The sequence below is a fragment of the Mirounga leonina genome, unplaced genomic scaffold, assembly GCF_011800145.1.
Source record: "Mirounga leonina isolate KUSES-001 unplaced genomic scaffold, KU_Mleo_1.0 Mir_104, whole genome shotgun sequence".
Lineage (NCBI taxonomy): Eukaryota > Metazoa > Chordata > Mammalia > Carnivora > Phocidae > Mirounga > Mirounga leonina.
The window spans coordinates 8,580,544-8,604,817 of record NW_023270231.1 but is presented as its reverse complement, the minus strand read 5'-3'; the positions used below and the strand labels follow the sequence as shown (position 1 = coordinate 8,604,817).

Below are 24,274 nucleotides of genomic sequence, written 5' to 3'. Positions count from 1 at the left end.
TACCCTCCGGATGAGTGGAGGCATGCTAACATTTGAGGATTACTGCTCTAGACCCGTGCTGTTCAAACTTCAGTGAGCACATGAATTATCTGGGGATCTTATTAAAATGCAAATTCTGTTCCTATAGGTTTGGGAACTAATAATCTCCCAAGTGATGTTGATGCTAGCAAAACTCTAGGTAACTTTTCATCTAATGTCATGAGAGAAAATTCGTATGTACCAAAAAAAAAGTCAGAAGCATGTCCCTAGGCCTGGGCTGAGATGGTCGATTAATCACCACACTCCAGGCATAGAAAGCGGAGCTGCTAAATCACCATCCATTGGCTTTGAGTTTTGAATACTGAAGATGCATGTGTACTGATTGGCTTACATGTCATCCTCCAAAGCCTTGATAATTAAGTTCACCAGTTTTTATGTGGCTGGGAAAGGAAGCCAAAAATAGCTGTGTAGGAATCAAACTCTGCTTTGCCCCAACTTTCAAACAGCTAATAGGCTCCAATCAAGTGTACTAACCCTCTCTAGGGTGACACTGTGTTGTGTAGCCAGCTCTGCCAGGACCTTGGAGAGTGGCACCAGCCCAAGTCACTTTAATGGACCTTGATGTCCTCGTTTATGAGGTGAGGGGTTCGGGGTCTTTTCCTACCCTTAAAAGTCTATGATCCAATGACCCATTTAGTTCTTTATACTGACTGTACTCGCTGTATTGTTTCTGGTGCCTGAGGACCGCCACTGCCTACCCTTTGTACTTACGAGTACACTGAAAGCAAAGGCATTTTTTTTCTCCTCAGAGTCAGCCTCTCTTGCTGATCCAGGGATCACAAACTTTGGCAACATGTGTATGAATTCGGATGCTACACGGTCCTTGTGTTTGTACATTTCTTTCCTTTACCTTGGTATGTTTTAAATTATTCAGCCTTGGTATTCCATCATGCCAAAATTCGTAATTTGGAAAATGGTCACATCAGGATTAGTTTGCTGGGCTGTCAAGGGTTTACTAAGTAGCCCATGTCCGCTGAGATGAGGTATGTATAAATTAAAGAGTGAGGATTTGCTTCTAATAGGGGCCTACCAGAATAATTTGTGCAATAAAGACTTCGCATAGCTAGTAGGTTTATAGAATTTCTCTAGTGTAATTAGGAGAGGCATTGTTGTGTAATGAAGAAAATTAATTAGAATTAAATGTTTAGGGAATGTGTAGTTAGGTAACCAAAGGCATATTTGCAGCCTAATTGTTTTTTGGCAGCTGGAGGCATTTTATACCCTTTCAGGGTGTTTAGTTAATAGATACTTTAACATGCCCTACTGTTTGCTTTTTCTTAAATTTAAACTACTCCCATCTAAAACAACAGTTCATCAAAGGCTTAAACCAGGTATGTATCCCATTGGAAAAATGCCTCAGTCATCTGGTTCATTAGATCATACTGTCTGTCAAATGTTAATTATTTTCAGAGGAAGTCCATACTGAGGCTAATTGGTATGCCTTCCTGTACCACATAATTAGAGTTTTACTGTATGCTTATAAAACACAAACACTAAAATATTTTCTAATATTTTGCCAATATTTCTCCTAACCTGTACTCAAATCTCAAGTATTCTGCTTCAAGTCTTCTCTGGAACAAGGTAGAGTTTTTGAAAATACAGTAAATTTTAACATAAGCTGGACTGCTTATCCAGTTGCTTATTTTTATAATATGCATAAAATTTTGAAGTCAAGCAAATGTAGATTCAAATCCTGGCTCTGTCATTTACTATGTGAAAATTATTTAAACTACCTAAAGCTTTATGGGGCTGTTGTGAAAATTCAACAAAATAAGTATACTTTATTAAATTACGGCATTTTTGGTTTCAGAGGAGAGAAACCTAACATAAAATAACTTAAAATGACAACAAGAGGGGAAATAATTTTATTTAGAATAATTTTAGATTTCCAAAAGAATTACAAAAACACTACTCAATTTCCGAATACCCTTCACCCAGCTTCCCCAAAATATAAACAAATTAACTACCATAAACTCTTTTTTTTTTAGGATTTTATTTATTTATTTAAGAGAGAGAGAGCATGCATGAGCAGGGTTGGGGGGGTTAGAGGGAGAGGGAGAAGCAGACTCCCCGCTGAGCAGGGAGCCCGATGCAGGACTCGATCCCAGGACCTGGAGATCATGACCTGAGTTGAAGGCAGACACTTAACAAACTGAGCCACCCAGGCGCCCCTGCCATAAACCACTAAAACCAGAAAATTAATATTGATAAAAATACCTTAATCTACAAACCTGAATCAAATTTTGACAATTGTCTTTTTCTGGTCCAGGATCCCATGTTGCTTTGAGGCTTCATATCTCCTTGGTCTCTACCAATCTGGGAAAGTTCCTCAGTCTTCTTTACCCTTCTTGACTTTGACAAGTTTGAAGAATACTAGCCAGTTATTTAAAACAAGTCCCTCGGGGCACCTGAGTAGCTCAGTCGTTAAGTTTCTGCCTTCGGCTCAGGTCATGATCCCAGGGTCCTGGGATTGAGCCCCACATCGGGCTCCCTGCTTGGCAGGGAGCCTGCTTCTCCTTCTCCCACTCCCCCTGCTTGTGTTCCCTCTCTCGCTGTGTCTCTATCAAATGAATAAATAAAATCTTTAAATAAATAAAATAAAATAAGTCCCTCAACTTGAGTTTGTCTCAGATTTTCTCATGATTTAGATTCAGGTTATGCATTTTTGATAAGAATACCACAGAAGTGACATTGTGTCCTTCTTAGGGCATAATATCAGAAGCCACATGTCAATGTCTCATTGCTGTGATATTAACTTTGATTACTTGGTCAAGGTAGTATCTACAAGGTTTCTCCACTGCAGTTACTAGTTTCTCCTTTGTAAACAAGTATTTTGTAAGGTGATATCTTGGGATGGTGCAAATAGGCTTTTCTCATCATACTTTCATTCACTCATTTTAGCATCCACCAATGATTATTGCCTGCAACAATTATTACTGTGGTGTTTGGCAAATGGTAAGCTTCTGTTTCCACCATGCATCTTACACTTATCAACTAGAATTCTACTGTTAAGGAAAAGCTGTCCCATTTCCCTGATTTATTTGTTTATTCGGTATGGACTCACATACTTATTACATATCAAATATTGTTATTATTATTATGCTAAAATTGTCCCAGATGTGGCTCTTAGGAGAGTCTTCACATTGGTTCCTGTGTCCTTCTGACATGCCCCGTTATTTTTGATCACTTCCTTACTTTCTGGGACCTATGCACACCTCACAATTCCAGCCCTGAATATGCCATTGCTCCAAGGAGGCTAATGTCATTGGAAAGTTCAAGGCAATGAAGCTGGCTTCGAGCACAGCTGAATCAAAGGGTTCAACTGATGTCATCAGGAATTCCAATATTTCTCTCAGACTTTTGGCTCTGCTTTTCTCAAGTTCATTCCTAGACTACGGTGTAGCCTACACATGGTGGCTCAGATAGCCACTAATCTTTACCCTCACAACTATTTTTCCTAGGTAAAAAAAGAAGACTCTTGATAGTCACAGCAAAAATCTCACGAAGAGGTTAAAATAACACAAACTGGGTCATATGCCCATTTCTGATCCAATCCCTTTGGCCAAGGAAATGGAGTTCTCTGCCTACGTACTGATCAAATGACCATTCCTTGCCAGGCAGGGAGGAGGAAGGAGTCTAGTCTCATGAGAACCGCATGCAGTGGGTTTTCCCCAAGTAAAGTGGACTCTGATATGGTACAGATGGGCTTCCACTACACACCACAACTACAAAGCTCTTTGCTTGGTACAGAAAGCACGTAGTGAATATTATACAATGCCTTTTCCATCAACTCACTCTTCTGCCTCATTTCGTCACTTCCATCCCCAAACAGGCAAATCTGAGATGAGATAAAATTCATATAAATCAAATTGGTTACCTGTTGGCAGTGCTGGCCAAAGATTTTCAAAGTGAAAAAAGGAGTATAATGTTACACTGTGGGGGTCTAAACCCTCTATCTATCTATCTACAACAAAGAGCTACCCGGAATGGCTGAGTACTATTCTAGTTAACATTGTGGGTAGGTGTGCACATATACATACGATTGCATTTATGTATATGACATTCAGATCCACAGTTTTCAAAGATGTAGAGGTAGTGTGGCAGAACAGAATTACGAGGCCTTTGGATACAAGTAGACCTCAGTTCCAACTCTGCCACCTGCTGTATGATCTTGGGTGAGTTACGCAGTCTCCCTGAGCTTTTCTCATCTGTAAGATGGAATAATACATACCTCACGTGATGTTAGGATTCAATGACATAATGCATGTAAAGCACTGAGCACACAGTTAAGAGCACAAGAAAAATTTAGAATAAAATATAAGTAAAAATAAATGAAATATATAGAATATATATATATGAAAAAAACTAGCATGAATTTTATCTTTCTTCAACAATAATACCGGCATCTTGGAATTTCTAAAACATCATTATAAACATCAGCTTTTATTGAATAAAAATGTGAAAATTACCAGCTAAAATTTGCTGAGCATGTTATATCTCCTTTTATGTTGCCCTAAAACAAACAAGCAAACAAAAAATAACAACAGCAAAAACTAGAGTGAGGAAAAAGAAACAAGAAAGTGAAAAGGCAAACTGTAGAATGGGAGAAAATATTTGTAAACCATATGCCAGATAAGAATTTTGCTTCCAAAATATATAAGGAGCTCATACAACTCAACAGCAAAAAAACCTAAAACTCAACTTAAAAATAGGCCAAAGACTTATATAGTCATTTCTCCAAAGAAATAGCCAACAGGTATATGAAAAGATGCTCGATGTCACTAATAATCAGAGAAATGCAAATCAAAACCATAATGAGATCACCTCCCACCTGTTAGGGTGACCATCAGACTAACAAATATCAGTGTTGGCAAGGATGTGGAGAAATTAGAACATTGTTGTTGGAATGTAAAATGGTGTAGTCACTATGCAAAACAGTATGGAGATTCCTCAAAAAATTAATGGATTTATCCATAAGAATGAAATGAGGATCTGGAAGAGATTATCTGCACTCCCATACTCAATGAAGCGTTAATCTGCACTCCCATACTCAATGAAGCATTATTCACAATAGGCAAGATATGGAAATATCCTAAGCTTCTGTCAATGGATAAATAAAGAAGATGTGGTATATACATGCCATGGAATAGTATTTAGCTTTAAAAAAGAAGGGGCAGGGGCGCCTGGGTGGCTCAGTCGTTAAGCGTCTGCCTTCGGCTCAGGTCATGATCCCAGGGTCCTGGGATCGAGCCCTGCATCGGGCTCCCTGCTTGGTGGGAGGCCTGCTTCTCCCTCCCCCACTCCCCCTGCTTGTGTTCCCTCTCTCGCTGTGTCTCTGTCAAATAAATAAATAAAATCTAAAAAAAAAAAAGAAGGGGCAAACAGGCTCTGCTGTCCTGCTGGCGGCTTCCTCCCTTCGTATTCAATAAGCTTCTATTTCTTTTGTTCTGCCTTGGGTGAATTCTTTCACTGCCCACACTGCCAGCTTCTAACCAAAGGATCACCCCATATTTGGTGGCCCCCCATCTGATCAGGAGAGACACCCCACTTGGTGGCCCATACGGGAGTCTTTGTGGGCTCCCCCACCCCAATTTGGTGGACCCCACACTAGGAGCCTTTGCCAGCCCGGGGCTCTCCCCGGATTCTCTGGGAATTTCTCGGGACTTCCCCTCAGTAGACTGACTCTAGGACTCCTTGGGGAACTGACGACCTCCAGCCAAGGTTCCTCCTCAGTAAGGACCTGAAGCCCCTGGGGGAACCCGCCAGACCTGTCTTGCCCAAAAAGGTGAAGGCTATCCCTTTTTGCCCTTTGGAGGGATCCTTCCCTCCCTCCCTCCTCTCCTTTCTCTTTTCAGCCCTTCAGCAGCCTATCTCCTTTAAAAAAAATAAATAAATAAAAACAAAAATAAAAAATAAATAAATAGGAAGGAAATCCTGCAATATGAAACAGATGAACCTTGAAGACATTATGCTAAATAAAATAAGCCAGTCACAGGACAAATACTGTATGATTCCACTTGTATGAGGTATTTAAAATAGTCAAACTCCTAGAAGCAGAATAAAGTGGTAGGTGCCAGGGACTGGAAATGAAAGGGTGCAGCGGGGATGGGGAATTGCTAATCAATAGGCATAAGGTCTCAATTACGCAAAATCAGTACATTCTAGAGATCTGCTGTACAACCCTTGTGCAACATTAACAATAATGTATTGTACACTTAAAACTTTATCAAGAAGGTAGATCTCATGCTAAGTGTTCTTACCACAATAAAATAAAATTATAAACCTACAGTGATTGAGGAAGCCAAAGCCCCACTTTCAAATATGGGGAGAGCAATGGGGTAGGAATTACATCTACTGTTACTGGTGGCCATGATACATGAGGGTGCTCCTTTATTAAAAATTACTCCAACAATTTCTCCATACACAGAACCCCTTTAACATTTTCTTAACATTCGTCTGGTATGTTGATATGACTATGATTTATGAGGCTGTTTTTCGTAAGCAAATAAGCCAGAATATAAATCCAAATAAATGTCATCACCTTCAAAATAAAGATATAAATGTTTTAATGAAGTTCAAAATTTCAGTATCTAAATTTTTCTCCCTTAAGAGCAGACTTTTTTTGAACACTACATCAAAAACTAATGATGAATTATATGTATTATATGTTGACTAACTGAATTAAAAAAAGAACAGACTTTTTGCAATCAATTAAAATTCATTTAAATCCAAGACTCAGGTGAGTGGGCAAGTTTGATGTATATGTTTGGAGTTAAAAACAATAAGGCAATAATAAAAGGAAAGAACTGGTTTCCATGTAATGGGATACTATGAAGCTATCAAAAATAATGAAGCAGGGCACCTGGGTGGCTCAGTTGGTTAAGCAACTGCCTTCGGCTCAGGTCATGATCCTGGAGTCCCTGGATCGAGTCCCGCATCAGGCTCCCTGCTCGGCAGGGAGTCTGCTTCTCCCTCTGACCCTCCCCCCTCTCATGTGCTCTCTCTCTCATTCTCTCTCTCTCTCAAATAAATAAAAATCTTTAAAAAAAATAATAATAATGAAGCATATGTGTGTGTGTTTGTGTGTGTGTATATAGGTGTAGCTATGAAATGACCTACAAAATATATTGTCCAGTGAAAAAACAGCCAGGAACCTGAGGATTACAGCATGCTTTCAACTACATTTTTTAAAAAGAAGTATGTATATAAATATATGCTTAATCAATGCATGGGCTAGCTCCAGAAGGATACCTAGATAATTGGTAGTTTACTAATAACTGTTGTTCCAAAAACATTAATCTGCTTGTATAGCATCTATTCATGTTTAATTCTTAGCTCTTATTAGATTTCAAGATCCTTTAGGACAAGAATTATGCACCATTCCTCTTGATACTCCCATATGCACAGGACTCACTAAATGGCTGTGGATTAACATGATCAGATTTACATATGGTAGAGCCAAGTAAAGAAAGGGGTGCAGAGAGAGAGATTTGTCCAAACTCATAAAGAAAACAATGTGAGGGCTTATTTGAGGAAGTACTTGAATACAATACAGCCACCTTCTATTGGCCATGCAAGCTTATGAGGGCGGTCTGGGTGTTGCACACAAATAGATACTTACTGCTCAGGAAACTAAAGCCCAGAGAAGTTACTTCGTTTTCCCAAGGCAAAACAGCCAGTACAGAGATCAAGATCTGCCTTTAAGCCCAGGTCTAACTTACCTAAAGCTGATATTCTCCCCGCTATAAGAGCCAATGAAAAGCAGAGGTGAACAGTATGGGCTCTGGGGCCAGATCAGCTGGGCATGAACCCTGACTCTACCAACTTCCAGCTCTAAGGCCTAAACAACATGCTTTGCCTCATTGTGTCTCCCATTCCTCCATGGAGAAAATGAGCGCAAGAAGTCAATACTCCAGAGGGTTATTTTGAGCATAAATGGATTTGTACTTAGAAATGTACTCGGCGAGCATGATTACTGTTATCATGTCAAATGCTGACTCTAGAGAGAATCAGGACAAACATACTTTGATGGGAGATGGAAATTAATGTGATCAAGTTGTAAATCAGGAGAAGGCAGATTAAAGTAAGAAATCATGAGGTATGTACCTGTGATGGTATCTGAGGATGGATGGGAGTGGGGAAAAGCTCACCAGGAGAAAACATGAACCGATAAAAGTGGAATAGAACATTAATGAAGACAAACTTAGAAATCAGAGTCATCCTGCAGATTGGAATACCCTGAAGTTTGTTTCTCATTGTTTGTTGTTCCTATTCTCTGTTCTTTAAACAGAAGAGACATCACTTTGTTGAACAATCTCAAAGGCAATTGTGTAAAAAGTAGTCTATACAATCTGGACTCCTATGAGGGATTTAGTCCACCTTCCTCAGCTCAGGCAAAGGCTTCCAGAAACAAAGCACAAACTTTGATTCCTAAATGAGCATCAGTCCCTGTGGCTCAGTTACTCAAAGCTTCCAGCAGCACAGAACCTAATAGTTCGTGCTCCACAGCTGGGTTCTGAGCCTGGGGCTCCCAATGACTTTTTAGAGAGCTTCATGATTGGTTTGCTTCCATGGGATTTGGATCAAGATGAAAAATGAGCCCAAGGTTATTTGGAAACAGTTCATATTTAAGAGACTTCAAACACTTCACAAATAAAAAGTGGGCTATAAATATTGTATAATAACCCTAGAATAACTTCCCACTTGCTAATGTTTATCACTGGGGAAAAATTAGCAACGGGCACACTCATACTTCAAAAGTTAGGAAATTGAGGATAAAATCCAAGTAGTTTGGAAGAGTTGAAATCATTTTACTCCGAGGGGAATAACAGTTCATAAGGAAGGAAATTGAGTTTGAATTTCTCAGCATTGTGATAAAAGTACTCTATCTAGATGATACCTATTTCTCACTGAGTATCCCTAGCCTCCAGCACCCAACCCACCAACCCCTGACCCTACTAACTCATTAATGGTTATCCATGGAGCTGGTCCTTAGTCAAAGGGATAGGGTTATGCAGATTGAAGATCACCTGTCCATCTTTAATGCATAAAGTAGAAACCAACTGCAACAATCTCGCAGACACGTAACTAAATGTCTTTTCAATCACCGTCCATCACCCCCCTTTTGTGGCATCGGTGCTATCCTGACCCTTTATTCTGGCACCTGTGCCACATGAGGAAGTTGAACTGGCCATTTTTTCATTGCAGACCTGCTGCTTAAAAATCAGCATTTACAAAGCAACTTGTGATGCAGTGAAGAGCCCAGACAGAGATGTAATAAACAATGTTTTGAATTACATTTTGGACATTTTAAAATGCTCTGGGCTCAATTTCATAAGGCATTTGCATTTGTAATGAAAAAAAAAATACATCTCTGAGTTTCAGTCTCAGGTTAACAGCCTCTTTTATGTTGTAAATTTTTTGCAGGAGCAATTACAAATTGTACACAGATTCATTATTTCTCAAGTACTTTTATCAGGACATTTCCCCATACATCTAATTTGTCCTGTCTGAAATGTAACTTGACATAAGGGACTTTCTTAATTGCTTTTGAAGCCCTTCCAAGATAATCAACTGCTTTTTGGAGCATGATAAAAGACAGTAGACAATATTGCCAGTCTGTCTTAGGATCACACGCTGAGGTTTTTGGGTAAAAGCAAAGAAAGGCGGCATTTGCCTCCTAAAACTATTCAGTTATCTCCATGTTAATCTGACTTCCCTTTAAATGACAGTTTCTAAGAATACAGAAAAAAGAAAATGTCCCCACCATTTTTATCTGTCCCCTTGCAATGGCTATCACTTTGGGGGTAGATGCAGTCAGTATTTACGAAAGGATACAAGGATTGCCCGCGTTATTCTGAATACTTTTTTACTTAAAGATTTTAGTTATTTGAGAGACAAAGAGAGACAGAGAGCGAACACAAGCAGGGGGAGCGGCAGACAGAGGCAGAGGGAGAAGCAGACTCCCCACTGAGCAGGGAGCCCGAAGTGAGGCTCAATCCCATCACCCCTCGGATCATGACCTGAGCCGAAGGCAGACGCTTAACCAACTGAGCCACCCAGGGACCCCATGAAGAATCTTAACCAAAGATTAAATAAAGATTGCAGTGGGGCGCCTGGGTGGCTGTTGCTAAGCGTCTGCCTTTGGGGTCCTGGGATTGAGCCCCACTTCGGGCTCCCTGCTCAGCGGGAGTCTGCTTCTCCCTCTGCCCCCCCCCCCCCTTCCCTCCCCCTCCCAAAAAAAAAAAAAAAAATCTTAAAAAAAAAAAAAAAGATTGCAGCAAAAATAAAATAACGAAATTTGGGGAGGAGAAGGAATACTGTCAAAAGGTGGTTGGTTTCTGCTACCCTCCTTTAACAGATTTAAGTAAATGATGGAACACTTATTTACTTTAAGGGAACATTTTTACTTGTGTTTTCAAGCTGCCAATTCTAAATTCATTTTTTAGTCACAGAACTACATTAATGGCAGGCAGGATTATGGTCACCAACAGATGTCCACACCCTTGTCCCCGAGCCTTAAATGGCAAAATAGACTTCGTAGACGTGACTAAGGCCACTGACCTTGAGATGGGGAGATTATCCTGGATTATCAGGGAATGTACAATCTAATCATATGCCTCCTTAAATTTGGAGAACCTTTCCCAGCTGTGGTCAGAGAGAGATGAGCAGAAGGGTTGGAGAAACTCAAGACTCAATCCACTGATGCAGGCTGTAAAGATGGAGGAAGGGGGCTACAAACCAAGGAATGTGGTGGCCTCTAGAAATTGGGAAGAGCCCTGTTTACAACTAGCAAGAAGGGACTAAGTTCTATCAACAACTCACCTGAGCAGGAAACTTATTCTTCTCTAGAGCCTACACAGAAAGGAATACAGCCCGAGAACACCTTGATTTTAGCCAGGGAGAGCTGTGGCAGACCTCTGACCTACAGAACTATGAGATAATACATTTGAGCTGTTTAAGCTACTATATAGATGGTAATGTGTTAAAGACTCATAGAAAATCAACACACCGTCTATAGTGTAATATCCTATTTTTTGTAAGTAAGCTCTATGCCCAATGTGGGGCTTGGACTCATGGCCCCAAGACCAAGAGTCACATGCTCTATTGACTGAGCCAGCCAGGCATCCCTGTAACATCCTATTTATATATCTAGATCATCATCATACCATACTTATATACCTAGATCATCCGTGAAGTGCCCAAATACAACAGATTTAATATTAACTGTATTATCATATAGCATTTAGTACCCCTGTGCAATGGAAATTCAAATAGCACTTGCTAAAATCAAATTAAATTGCATCTGATAAATGGAAAACATAAAGAATCTAGTGTCCTTTCAGGAAGCTGACATTATTAACTTAAGGACACTAACTAGGACATTGGATAAAGGATGAAAATCATTAGCTTTGTTTTAGATTAACGTTATTAATATGCCATGCTGACCCTTAGTCATCTCCCAAGAATTGTTCTTGGAAGGAATAAAACAGATTCTTCTCAATTTTAAAGCTCAGCCTTGACAGTCTGTAACAAGAGGTCCACAGGAATTCAAGGAATATTAGATCTTTTCAATAAAAACCACCCCAAAACAATAGGAATCATGACTAATAATAGCATCACTTTTTCTAGATGAATGCAGGCAATATTAATAACCAAAAATATAATGGTCAGTTTAGTGCTTCATTTGTATTAAATGATAAATGACCTCATCTAAGATACTTACGTTCCAGGTGTAATCAGCTTTCCCAAATACATAATGGCAAAGTATAGCCACTCAAATGAGCCAGGACATTACAAAATCTGCTATGGAAGGCATTAAGCTAAAGAAAACTGAGAGTGTTCAGCTCATAAAGTGGGCCAGGAAGAGATTCATGATCTAAGCCTATGAAAATAAATAAAAGTATGGTGTTCCATTTTAAGATGGTGGATGCAAGACATGTATCAAATTTGGTTTCCTCCCGAAACCCCAGTGAAAAATCTTTTTGAAAAGAAAATAACAAGGACAGGGAGGACAGGAAAGCAGACAATAGTGACAAAATTTTGGAAGCTAGAAGGCAAAGAGGACTAATGTAAACGATTCAACAAACCTCAAAAAGCTGAATTATAGCCAATGGCTGGGAGAGCTGAGAACCAAATAATTTACTCTGAAATTCCCTGATCCCTTCCCCAACATGCCCAGATTACTGGACTTTTTTTCTATAGAGACCTGGACTGGAAGGAATGTGAGGATGGGGATATTGCACCGAAAAGGGGAGGATTAAGTGAAAATATGAAAGCTAAATGCTAATTGCAGGAATTTTCAACTGTGTGGGAACTCTCACATAATCTAGTAAAGAACCCAAAACTGCTTACCCTGTATCTTGGGACTAGGTCTCTACTGGATGAACTGCACAGTCTTAAGAAAGCCTATTATATAGAAGGTGAACTTGCTTCTAACAATGGCCCTCGACAATTACTAATTATGGAATCTCTAAGATGGAATTAACTTAGGTAGGAAGAGGATGGTGTGGGAGAATCCCCCAGTGCTATGAGTGCTACCAGCCCCCAAGGCTGGTTTCCCTTCTGGCCCCTCTATCTCTAGCCTCTCGAGACAGCTTAAAGGTATGACAGTGATGTGCTGACACGCTTATCCATCTCCTCCCGCTGCAACACTTTTTTTGTGGTAACTACCACAGAAATAGTTTAACAGCACAGATCCCAGGCAGTCAGACCTTTGCCCTTCAAGCAAGGAATGGGAAGACCCTTTTCTGAGGAGTCTGACCTGTCCAAAAGGAAAGAGAAAACTAGAAATAATGACAGTGGGAGTTCCCCAGTGAAAGGGAACCACTCACACAGTCCTAGTTGTTCTCGGTTGGGATGACTTTGCTCCCAGGGAACATGTGGCAGTGTCTGGAAACATTTTTGACTGTCTTGACTGGAGGGCTGACATGAGCCCAGGCCAAGGATGCTGCTAATCATCCTACAATCCACAGGACTGTCTCCTGCATGCATATATTCTGCAATTCCAATAAGCCTTTTAGTGTCTCACTCCCAACATGATCAGACAGCCAAAGATTACAGGACAGCTTAGCAAAGCCTCTAACAGCAAAGAAGAAACAGACCAATCACAAAGAAACAAAAGCAGTTTGGAGGAAAGAGAGATCTTGCAGCCAAAAAAACAGAAACGAAAACAAAACTATCACTAATAATTCAGAGAGATAAGAGTCCATACATCCAGGAAACATGAGATAATGACAGTGTTTTTTGTTTTTTTTTTACAAAAAGGAAACACTGAGAAAACAAAAAAAGCTCTTGGAAACTAAGGAAGTAACAACAAAAAAAGAATAATTTAGGAGAAAAACTGAGGAAAGTATTTTAAACGTTAGGACAATCTCCCCAAATGTTAAAAGATAAAGAGCTAAAAAACAGGAAAGAAAATAAAATTCAGAGGATCAGTGTACAGTTAACTCTGGAACATGGACTGGAACTGCATGGGTCCACCTACATGTGGATGTTTTAAGTACAGTGCTATAAATGCGTTGTTTTTTTTTTTTTTTAAGATTTTATTTAGGGGCGCCTGAGTGGCTCAGTCAGTTAAGCAGCTGCCTTCAGCTCAGGTCATGATCCCGGGGTTCTGAGATCGAGCCCCGCATCAGGCTCCCTGCTCAGCGGGAAGCCTGCTTCTCCCTCTCCTTCTCCCTGCCGCTTTGCCTGCTTGTGCTGTCAAATAAATAAATGAAATCTTAAAAAAAAAAAATTATTTATTTGAGAGAGAGAGCGAGTGGGAAGGAGAGGGAGAGAGAATCTGAAGCAGACTCCATGCTGAGCACAGAGCCCAAAGCAGGGCTCAACTGGAGCCAAAACCAAGAATCAGATGCTCAACCAACTGAGCCACCCAGGTGCCCCTGTAAATGCATTTTCCTTATTATTTTCTAAACACTTGTTCACTCTAGCTTACTGTAAGAATCTCTCTCTCTGACAAATAAATACAATCTTAAAAAAAAAGAATCCAGTATATAATACAAATAACACACAAAATATGTTAATCGACTGTGTTATCAATAAGGCTTCTAGTCAAAAATATGTTATTAGTAGTTTAATTTTGGGGGTGGAGAGGAGGAGTCCAAAAGTTTGACAGAGATTTTCTTTTTTCTTTTTTTTAAGATTTTATTTATTTATTTATTTGAGAGAGCGAGAATGAGAGAGAGAGAGCACACGAGAGCGGGGAGGGTCAGAGGGAGAAGCAGACTCCCTGCCGAGCAGGGAGCCCGATGTGGGACTCGATCCTGGGACTCCAGGATCATGACCTGAGCCGAAGGCAGTCGCCTAACCAACTGAGCCACCCAGGCACCCCATGACAGAGATTTTCAACTGCACAGGGGGTCAGGGCCTCCAATACCCACATTGTCCCAGGGTCAACTGTATTATTTCCTATTACTGCTGTAACATATTACCATCAACTTGGGTGTCTTAAACAACAATTTATTATCTTGCAGTTCGGGACATCATTAATCTGAAATGGGTTTCCCTGGACTAAAACCAAGGTGTTGGCAGGGTCTTCCCTCCAGAAGCTCTAGGAGAGAATGTTTCCTTGCTCCTTCTAGCTTGTGAAGGCTGCTGCATTCCTTGGCTTGTGATCTCTTCCTTGCATCACTCCAACCTCTTGCTTCCATTATCACATGTCCTACGTCTCTGCTTACCTGCCTCCCTCTTAAAAGGACCTCTGTGATAAAACTGGACTCACTAGGACAATTCAGGATAACTTCATCTTGTGATTCTTAATTTAATTACATATGCAAAGTCTCTTTGTCATATAAAGTAACATTCATAGTTTCTGGAGATTGGCACATGGACATCTTGGGGTCGGGGGCACTACTCAGCCTACCACAATCAAAATATGAGGTACAGTAACCATAAAGTAGAATGAACAAGAAGATGGGGAAGAGACAGCAATGCAACAGTGAAGGATGTTAAGTTTAAAGATGGAGGGGCTCAGTGCTAAGCGATATGGACGGAAATAGACCCACGATAAGGCATGCCACCATAAAATTTTACAATACCAAAGACAAAAAGAAGATTCAACAAGCTTCCAGAGAGGGGGAAAGAAACATAACAAAAAACAAAAGATCACAATGGCTCTGAACTTCTCGATACCAGCACTGGAAGCACAAACATAACGGAATGTGGTCTTCAAAAACTGGGGGAAAAATTATTCGCCTGTTAAAATTTTGTACCTAGGCACTCAGTCAAGTTTAACATTTTTATCTCTTACGGATTTTTTCTCAGGAAGCTACTGAAGCTGAGAAAAATGAAATACAGGAAAACAGGAGACCCAACACAGAAAGAATAGGGGAAATTACAGGACAACAGTGAAGGGAGATCAGAAAATACAAAGCAAGGAGTCCAGATTGGAGCACTATGACTAAAGAGAGTAAGCTGAGGGCTATTCCCACCAAGATGCTTCTGCAATTGTACCATCTTTTTTTAAAACATGAGAATGCCAGATGAGCCTGAGCAAAATGTTACCCATTCCTACTATGTCCTTCATGCTGTGATGCCTGCAATAGGTGGGTATCCTCATCTTACTCCCCCCAAAAATGTCTGAGAGCCAGAGGTGGGCCATGATAAGCTTAGAAGCAGTCCCCCTTACCACATTCCTACTGGCCACCCAGTCCCTGACTCATAGCATTATTCTATAGTAGGACAAATTTTCCTTTTCCTTACACTTTTATCCACTGGATTCCCAGGAGCTCTGTACATACTCAGGAAAGGTGATGCCAGAGGCATTCTGTTCATCATCTCCTGGGAGCTGTCACTCGGCTGTGGCAATATGACCCTTTTTTTCCTTGTCTAGCTGTATGCTTATTATCCATTTTTCAAAGCGAAATAATATATAGCTAGAGATATATACACAAATTGCAAATAACCATAAAAATAATCAAGATAGTGACAAATACAAAGGTCAGGATACTACCTCAGAAGGATGGTAAGATGACTACTATTAAAAACAAACAGAAAGTAAGTACTGGCAAAAAGGAAGAGAAATTGGAAATCTTGTGCAGTTGGTGGGAATGTAAAATGATGCAGCCAATATGGAAAACAACATGGCAGCTCCTCAAAAAATTAAAAAATAGGGGCGCCTGGTGGCTCAGTCAGTTAAGCGTCTGCCTTCAGCTCAGGTCATGATCCCAGAGTCCTGGGATTGAGCCTCATGTCGGGCTCCCTGCTCAGTGGGGAGCCTGCTTCTCCCTCTCCCCTCTGCTCATGCTCTCTCGCTATCTCTCTCTCACTCTCTCTCAAATAAAAAAAATCTTTAAAAAAAAAATTGAAAAATAGGATTACCATATGATCCAGCAATTCCACTTCTCAGTATGTACTCAAAAGAACTGAAAGCACAGTCTCAAAGAGATACTTGACAACCATGTTCACTGCAGCATTATTCACAATAGCCAAGAGATGGAAGCATCAATGGATGAACAAAATTTGGCACATACAAGGGAATAATAAAAATATTTTAAAAACCTTAAAAATGAAAAATTCTGACATGTTACAACATGGATGAACGTTGAGGACATTATGCCAAGTGAAATAAGTTGGTCACAAAAAGACAAATACTGCATGGTTCCACTTATATTAAGTACCTAGAATAGTGGTTGCCAAGGGCCAGTGGGCGGGGGGTGGGGGTGAGGAGGATGGAAATAGGAAGGTGTTTAATGGACATAGTTTCAGTTTTACAAGATGGAGAGTTCTGGAAATCTACTGGTGAATATAATTAACACTAATGAACTATACACTTCAGAATTTGGTTAAAATGGCAAATTTTACATTATGGGTATTTTACCACAATTAAAAAATTTTGGTGGGGGTGGCACCTGGGTGGCGCAGTCAGCTAAGTGTCCAACTCAGTTTAAGCTCAGGTCATGATCTCAGGGTCGCAAGATCGAATGCCACATCCAGCTCTGCAATTAGCGTCGAGTCTGCTTGAGACGCTCTCCCTCTCCCTCTGCCCCTCCTGCTCACAAACTCTCTCTCAAATAAATAAATCTTTAAAAAAATTTTTTTAAAGTGAGGATAATGGTTGACTCTGGAGGGACAAGTGGCACTATAGCGGTTAATTTTATGATAATTTGGCTACGGCACAGGGAGCCAAGATATTTCGTCAAACACTATTCTAGGTGTTTCTGTGAAGGTGTTTTAGATAAGATTCACATTTGAATCAGGGACATTAAGTAAAGCAGATTGCCCTCCATAATGTGTGTGGGCCTCAATTCAATCAACTGACCGGCAGACTGCCTTCACACTTTATTTGCAACATCAGCTCTTCCTGGTTCTACAGCAGATTGCGTTCGGAACTCAAACTGGAAGACTGGCTCTCCTAGGTCTCTAGTCTGTGAGTCCAACCAGCAAGTTTTCAATTTGCCCGTGTTTACAATCACATGAGCCAATTCCTTATAATAAATTTCTTTCAACATATATACACACCCTATTGGTTCTGTTTCTCTGGAGAACCCTAATACAGGTAGACTAGGGGAAAGGCATACAGTAGTCTCCCTTATCCATGTGGGGTATGTTCCAAGACCTCCCAGTGGGTGCCTGAAACAGCAGTGAGTACTGAACCCTAGGCATACTATTTCTCCTATACATACCTATAATAAAGTTTAATTTATAAATAGGCAATGTAAGAGATTAACAATAGCACAACTATAATAATATACTATAAAATAAGTTATGTGAATGTGCTCTCTCAAAATATCTTATTGTATTGTACTCACCCTTCTTCTTATGACGATATGAGATAAGAAAATGCCTATGTGATGAGAAGTGAGGTAAATGATGTAGGCATTGTGATGTAGCGTTAGGCTACTACTGTCCTTCTGACAATACGTCAGAAGCAGAAGGGGGATCGTCTGCTTCCGGACTGCAGTTGACCGCAGGTTACTGAAACCACAGAAAGCGAAACCACGGATAAGGGGAGACTACTGTATAGAGCTTCTAAGGTACCCATAATGTTCTATTTCTTAACCTGGGTTGTTATACATGGTGTTTATCATTGATCTTTAAACTGTATACACATCTTATGTACTTTTGTTATGTATGACTTATCGCAATTAAAAACATTTTTTTTTTTACTTCCAAGATTGAGATGAAACCAATTTTCTCACTAGAGTTCACATCTAGATTTCTTAACCCTTCCAGATTTTAAATAAGTAACCTGGGCCTGCTAAGCTCATCTGTAGCCGGAGACAGTTGTTAAATTGGTTTAGCTGACTTAAGTGGATCATGGTGATGGATCTGCAATGAATCACTAAGAGAACTTAGGAATGTTTGGGGGTTGACATTATTAAAGAGGATTATCCCTCATGCTGCTGAGGGACACATAATCAAACCAGGCAGACAATGGCACTGTTTCCTATGGTGTTACCTCACACAGCATGTATTTTTTCTATCATCCATCCTTTTCCTATAGTTTCAGGGTTAATTCTAATGATAGAAGAACATTTCTGAAGGCCAGAACCCTCATAATTCTTTCAATTCAACTATCCAACAACCTAATAGGGTACTAAGCACATAAAGCCTGGGGGTGAGAATAAAAAATTATTCCCAGCCTTCCAACATGCCTGAGTGTTTGACTTACCCTGGATAACTTCTGGCATCTCACATTAAAACATTTTGAAACCGGGGAGCCTTCCTGCCTCAGTCAAAAGAGCATGTGACTCTTGATCTTGGGGATCATGAGTTCAAGCCCCATGTTGGATATAGACATTACTTACATAAACTTAAAAAAAAAACTTTCTGAAACTTCTATAACAAGTTCACATTTCAAAGGCAACTTTTAAGTTCCGTAACAAAGTGGGGAAAAATTGAAATTGTTCAATGTTGTATGTTTGTCAAAAATCAGAATGAAGATGGGGTCCACAGAAAACAAACAATTGCGGGAATGAGCTAAGCAATTTCATGGCCATCTTTTGATGTTAAATCAATTGTTAAAACAAAAACAAAAACAAAAACAAAAAAGCCCTACAACAATATTTAAAAAAAGGGTGGGGGGAGACCCCCAGCTGACTCAGTTGGTAGAGCATTCAAGTCTTGGTCTGAGGGTTGTTGAGTTCAAGCCCCACGTTGGGTGTAGAGCCTACTTAAAAAAAATAAAAATTTAAAAATAAATTAATTAAATCAATGCAAATACAGGAATTTTAACATCCAATTTCCAGAGATACAATTAGGTACATATAAATTCAAGTATTTTGCCATTTTCGTGGCAAAATACAGAACTTCAGAAGCAAGGCAGTTAGGCTAAAGAGGTTATAAGAATAATTTATCCTCTTTAAAATCTTTTTTTTTTTAAAGATTTTATTTATTTGCCAGAGAGAGAGAGAGAGCACAAGTAGGGAGAGGGAGAAGCAGGCTCCCCGCTGAGCAAGGAGCCCAATGCAGAACTCAACCCCAGGACCCTGGGATCATGACCTGAACCGAAGGCAGACAGGTATCCCCTCTTTAAAATCTTTTAAGGGCTCCTGGGTGGTGGCTCAGTCAGTTAAGCGTCCGAATCTTGATTTCAGCTGGGGTCATGATCTCAGGGTTGTGGGACTCAGTGCAGTCAACTTACCCCTCTCCCTCTGTTCCTCCCCACTTGCCCCTCTCCCTCCGTCCCTCCCCACTTACCCCTCCTCCTCTGTTCCTCCCCACTTGCACTCTCTAATAAATAAAAATCTTTTGAAATTTATTTCCAAAATATTAAACGTATGCTCACTGTAGCAAAGTCAGAAAATATAAAAAAAAATCACGAAGAAAAAAACCCATTTGTAATCCTGCTTATGGAGGAAAACTCCCATTGTCTTATGTCAGAAAGTGCAGCTAGCCATAGAAGGTTTAAGCACAGGCTCCTCCACACACCTCCCCAAGCCCTTCCCCAAGGCACTTGGTAAGTCCACTGCTACTTTTTGCTAATCATCTCTGCTCTATGCATTTCCACAATAGACCTGTGAAATAGTATTACTCCCACTTAACCCTACAAAGAAACTGAAACTCAAAGGAAAAATAACTTGCCAGAAGCAAGTGGTGGAACCACATCCGAATCCAGATTTGACTGTTTCTTAATCGCTATACGTAATACTGCCCTCAAGTCAGAAAATTCTCTCTGGATTAATCTACACAGTTGAATTAAAATCTGCTGCCTTATTTACTGCTAATGATAGGATTTGGCTTGCAAAGAGATAGAATTTAGACTCCAACAGTAATTTCTCCCAAAGGTTTTATTGGACAGTTGAATATTTCCTATTTCCTTCTGAAAGTGGCTGAAATGATTACTACTTTGTATTAAACCCCCAATAAGCAAATACCTTTAACTACATAAGACAGCGGTATATATATATATAACATATAACAAAAATAGTCGGAGAAATATTTAATATACATTCTATACTTCATACATTCAGGTCTACAGATCAAGCCCTTTCCCATTTTGGTAATGATTTTTTCCTAAATTCATTCTTACACCACAGACTGATACATCCAGGACCTGTGAGATTATAGGTATAATCTGTGGATATACAGTAGAAGAGAAAGTCTCACAAACTTGAATGTTTTATACATTGGGCTCATTAAAAGCATGCTCTAAAATTCCACACAACCTGAAGTATATCATTAAGAAACTAATAAATAAATTGGGGTTCGTTCACTGATACAATGGAATATATACTGCATGAAAGAATACCTAGTGTCTTCTCTTTGGTGCTCTGCAAGTAGGTATGTGGTAGCTTCTGTGGCTGTTGGTGCAGTACACCGCATGGGCTGGTGGCCTCTACTAGGTACAGTGACTGACACGGTCACTGTCATCAGGGCCATGGCGCAGGGGTCAGGGATGCTCAACTGGCTCATGGAGGTCTGTGATGAGGGTAGCAGGAAAACTCTGATCAGAATGGTTCTTACAGATGACTTGAGCCAATTAGTAAGCATATTAAGAATAAGCTAGATTTCGGGCGCCTGGGTGGCTCAGTTGGTTGGGCGACTGCCTTCGGCTCAGGTCATGATCCTGGAGTCCCTGGATCGAGTCCCGCATCGGGCTCCCTGCTCGGCGGGGAGTCTGCTTCTGCCTCTGACCCTCCCCCCTCTCATGTGCTCTCTCTCTCTCATTCTCTCTGTCTCAAGTAAATAAAAATAAAGAAAATCTTAAGAATAAGCTAGATTTCTCACCGACAGAGAATGGAGCTACACAAAAAAGAATGGAGCAATACTGGCATTGTTAAGTGTCAATGTGAATGTTTCTTTTAAAGAGAGAGGTCAGTAAAGTCAAGATCACGAAGGAGAAAACAACACTGAGTAACTGCTGCAGGTTGAAGCTGAAGTAAAATGGTAAGAAATGCCATGAGTAATCCTGGACTGGATAGACTTAATAAAGGACGTTACTGGCACAACTTATGTGAATGGGGTTTATGGATTGGAGATTGTATGAATGTTAATTTCTTGATTCTGATGGTTATTATGGGGTCATGTGGAAGAGCATCCTGATTTTTAGAAATTACACACTGAGGCTTATATAGTAGGTGAGTGATTAGGAATCAGGTCTGCAACCTACTCTTAAATAGCTCACGAAAAAAAACCATATTTTGTGTGTGTATATAAAGAGAAAGAGAAAATGATAGGATAAATGTAGCTAAATGTTGATAACTGGGAAATATGGAAGGGGGAATACAGACATTCTTGTGCTATTATGACAACTTTTCTGTTAAGATTGAAATTTCAGGGGCTCCCAGCTGGCTCAGTTGGTGGAGCATGCAACTCTTGATCTCGGGGTTGTGAGTTCAAGCCCCATGTTGGATGTAGAGATTACTTAAAAATAAAATCTTAAAAAAAAAAAGATATTTCAAAGTGAATAGCAAAAAAATATATATAGAGAGAGAGAGACATTCATTATAACTAATATAGAATAAATTCTAAGGTATATTAAATTTTTTAAAAGTACAGAAAAATGTATATTATACTATTTGTATAAAGAAGGGATGGTGACATACATGTATGTCCACCCACATATGTAATGAGTGTATTCTTACTATACAGAGTGCCTGCAGAAACATACTAGGATCTGATCTACATTGTTTCTTCCACAGATGGAAAACCAGTAGCTAGAGAAGAATGAGAAAGGTTTTTTACTCTGAAACTTCAATTTTGTACTATGTGCAATGAAGTAACTTAAAAAAAAAAGAAAAAGCTTTAATCCAGTGGTTGCCAAATGGAAATGCCAGGCTGGCTACTTTGGAAGCATCCAGGGAAAATTTAAAACTAGATTAGCAGGTCTCAATTCCAGAAGTTCTATTTCACTGAGTCCAGGTTAGGGGTCAAGGTACCACTAAAATTTCCCTAATTATAAAATATAACATGGTTTGGGAATTGGTGCTTTAAACAAATCATCGAAATTTAGAGATTCTCTCTAAACCTAAAACTGTAAGTAAATTAGGAACTTAAGAAACAAATACTTTTTGGGGCGCCTGGGTGGCTCAGTTGGTTAAGCGACTGCCTTCGGCTCAGGTCGTGATCCTGGAGTTCAGGGATCGAGTCCCACATCAGGCTCCCTGCTCAGCAGGGAGTCTGCTTCTCCTTCTGACCCTCCTCCCTCTCATGCTCTCTGTCTCTCATTCTCTCTCTCGCAAATAAATAAAATCTTAAAAAAAAAAAAAAAAAGAAAGAAACAAATACTTTTTGTCCAATGGAGGATAAAATCATTACCTAGGGAAAGGATACCCCAGAAGTGGTATCAGAAAATCTAAAACCAGGGTTCACACTGACCCCTGAATAGAAGCCAAGTCATACACTTCATTCCACCATGCTGATTCCTTATTAAGGATCAAAAATATCCTTGAGGCTAAGGTCACCTCAATGTTACTCTGAATAGATAATACATTCAAATACTCTGCATTCTTCAGAAGGAACATTCAATGTAAATATGTAGCAAGATTACATAGTTATTTTTAGTTTAAAAACACTCAGTTGGCACGGGTAGATACAGTATCTATAACATTCTAAGTCTCAAGTGGAGTTCACCAGGGTTCATTTTTATTATTTATATCTCGATAGATATTAACTATATATAGGCATCAGATGTTACATAAGAATATAATTTTTAAAAATTAAAGCAACAAAATACCAGTCAGTTTAGATGTTTGGTCCTTACATTTAAAAAGTAAATAAAAGAAAACTAAGCATTACCATGCCAGCAGTACATATTTATTATTATTTTTGAATGGCCAAAAGACTTATAAGGCCCATCATTATTAGTATAACCACAGATATGAAATATCACTTAGTGACATGGAGTGAAAAGGACAGTTTTACACATATTAAAAAAACACATACACATACACACATACTCTCTCTGTCAAGTGCTCACCATACACTGCTACAAAAGCAGGAGGCATCAAGCTACAGGAGTTCCAATATACATAACATGTTGAAATATCTCAAGCTTAAAAACTGCACATAAGTTGCAAAAATAAAGTTTCTTTCTTCAAACATTTTGATCAGAGCTCAAGCAATGCAAATAATGAACACCAATGATTTTCATACTACTTAACTCACTTTAAAACATAAAAAAGTCAACAGTTGCAAAAAGTCCTGAAAATGTAGAGGTTATAGGAATGAATAATGCATTTCATCCAAGAAAAAGTCTACAGTAGATCTGTCTCATCCTGGCTCGTAAATATTTAAGAATCATAATTCACTATACTCAAACAAAGTTAAGCCAGAACAAAATGATAAAAAGAAAAATCATTACTTCAAATGAGGCATTATTGCCCTTAGTTTCTTTAGACAATTTCACTAGTGCAAGAGCATCATTTACCTGAAAGATCATGAGTCACAATTAAAGAGCACTCATACAAAACTATTTCCTTTTTTCTTTAAAAAGTGCCACATACTATACTTTTCAATAAAAAAAAAAAACAAACTGCACATACACTAATGAAAGACCGTTTGTCTCCATCTCTTGTCAATGAGGAAAGGCCAGAGTGATTCTTTGATTCCAATTCGAAATGGTGTTCTCTGGCCAATGCCCAAGGTCTCTAATTTGGTGCAGTCAAGCTGAGCATTTCTTGGACGTTGTGCTCCTAAGACAGGACTGTCAGTTATCTTTAAAGAAAAATAAAAGCAAAAAATTTAAAAATAAATGAAAAGCCTATGTTGCAGTTTTATAATCTCTATTTCACTTTGCCGTTCACTGAAAATCTGATTTGATCACTGGAAAAATACACAAATAAATTAT

The 24,274-nt window shown here is 39.4% G+C and overlaps 1 protein-coding gene across 8 annotated transcripts in view; it reads right to left on the bottom strand.

The window, feature by feature from the left end:
- Positions 1 to 24,274, bottom strand: part of MAT2B (methionine adenosyltransferase 2B) — a 230,119-nt gene that overhangs the window by 187,072 nt on the left and 18,773 nt on the right. For 3 of the 8 annotated variants that reach the window (XR_004680833.1, XR_004680827.1, XR_004680828.1), the window contains exons 7-8: positions 23,970 to 24,141; positions 20,735 to 20,904 (exon numbers count right to left, since the gene is read on the bottom strand). Coding sequence is in view for 4 of the 8 variants with exons in the window: in XM_035013826.1 (XP_034869717.1) it covers positions 23,971 to 24,141 (171 nt within the window). In the remaining 4 variants the exon portion in view is untranslated. Of the gene's footprint in view, positions 1 to 17,792; positions 17,959 to 19,973; positions 20,905 to 23,048; positions 24,142 to 24,274 lie in introns of those variants that run through there. The other 5 variants (XR_004680831.1, XM_035013836.1, XM_035013811.1 and 2 more) reach the window with 5 other exon arrangements.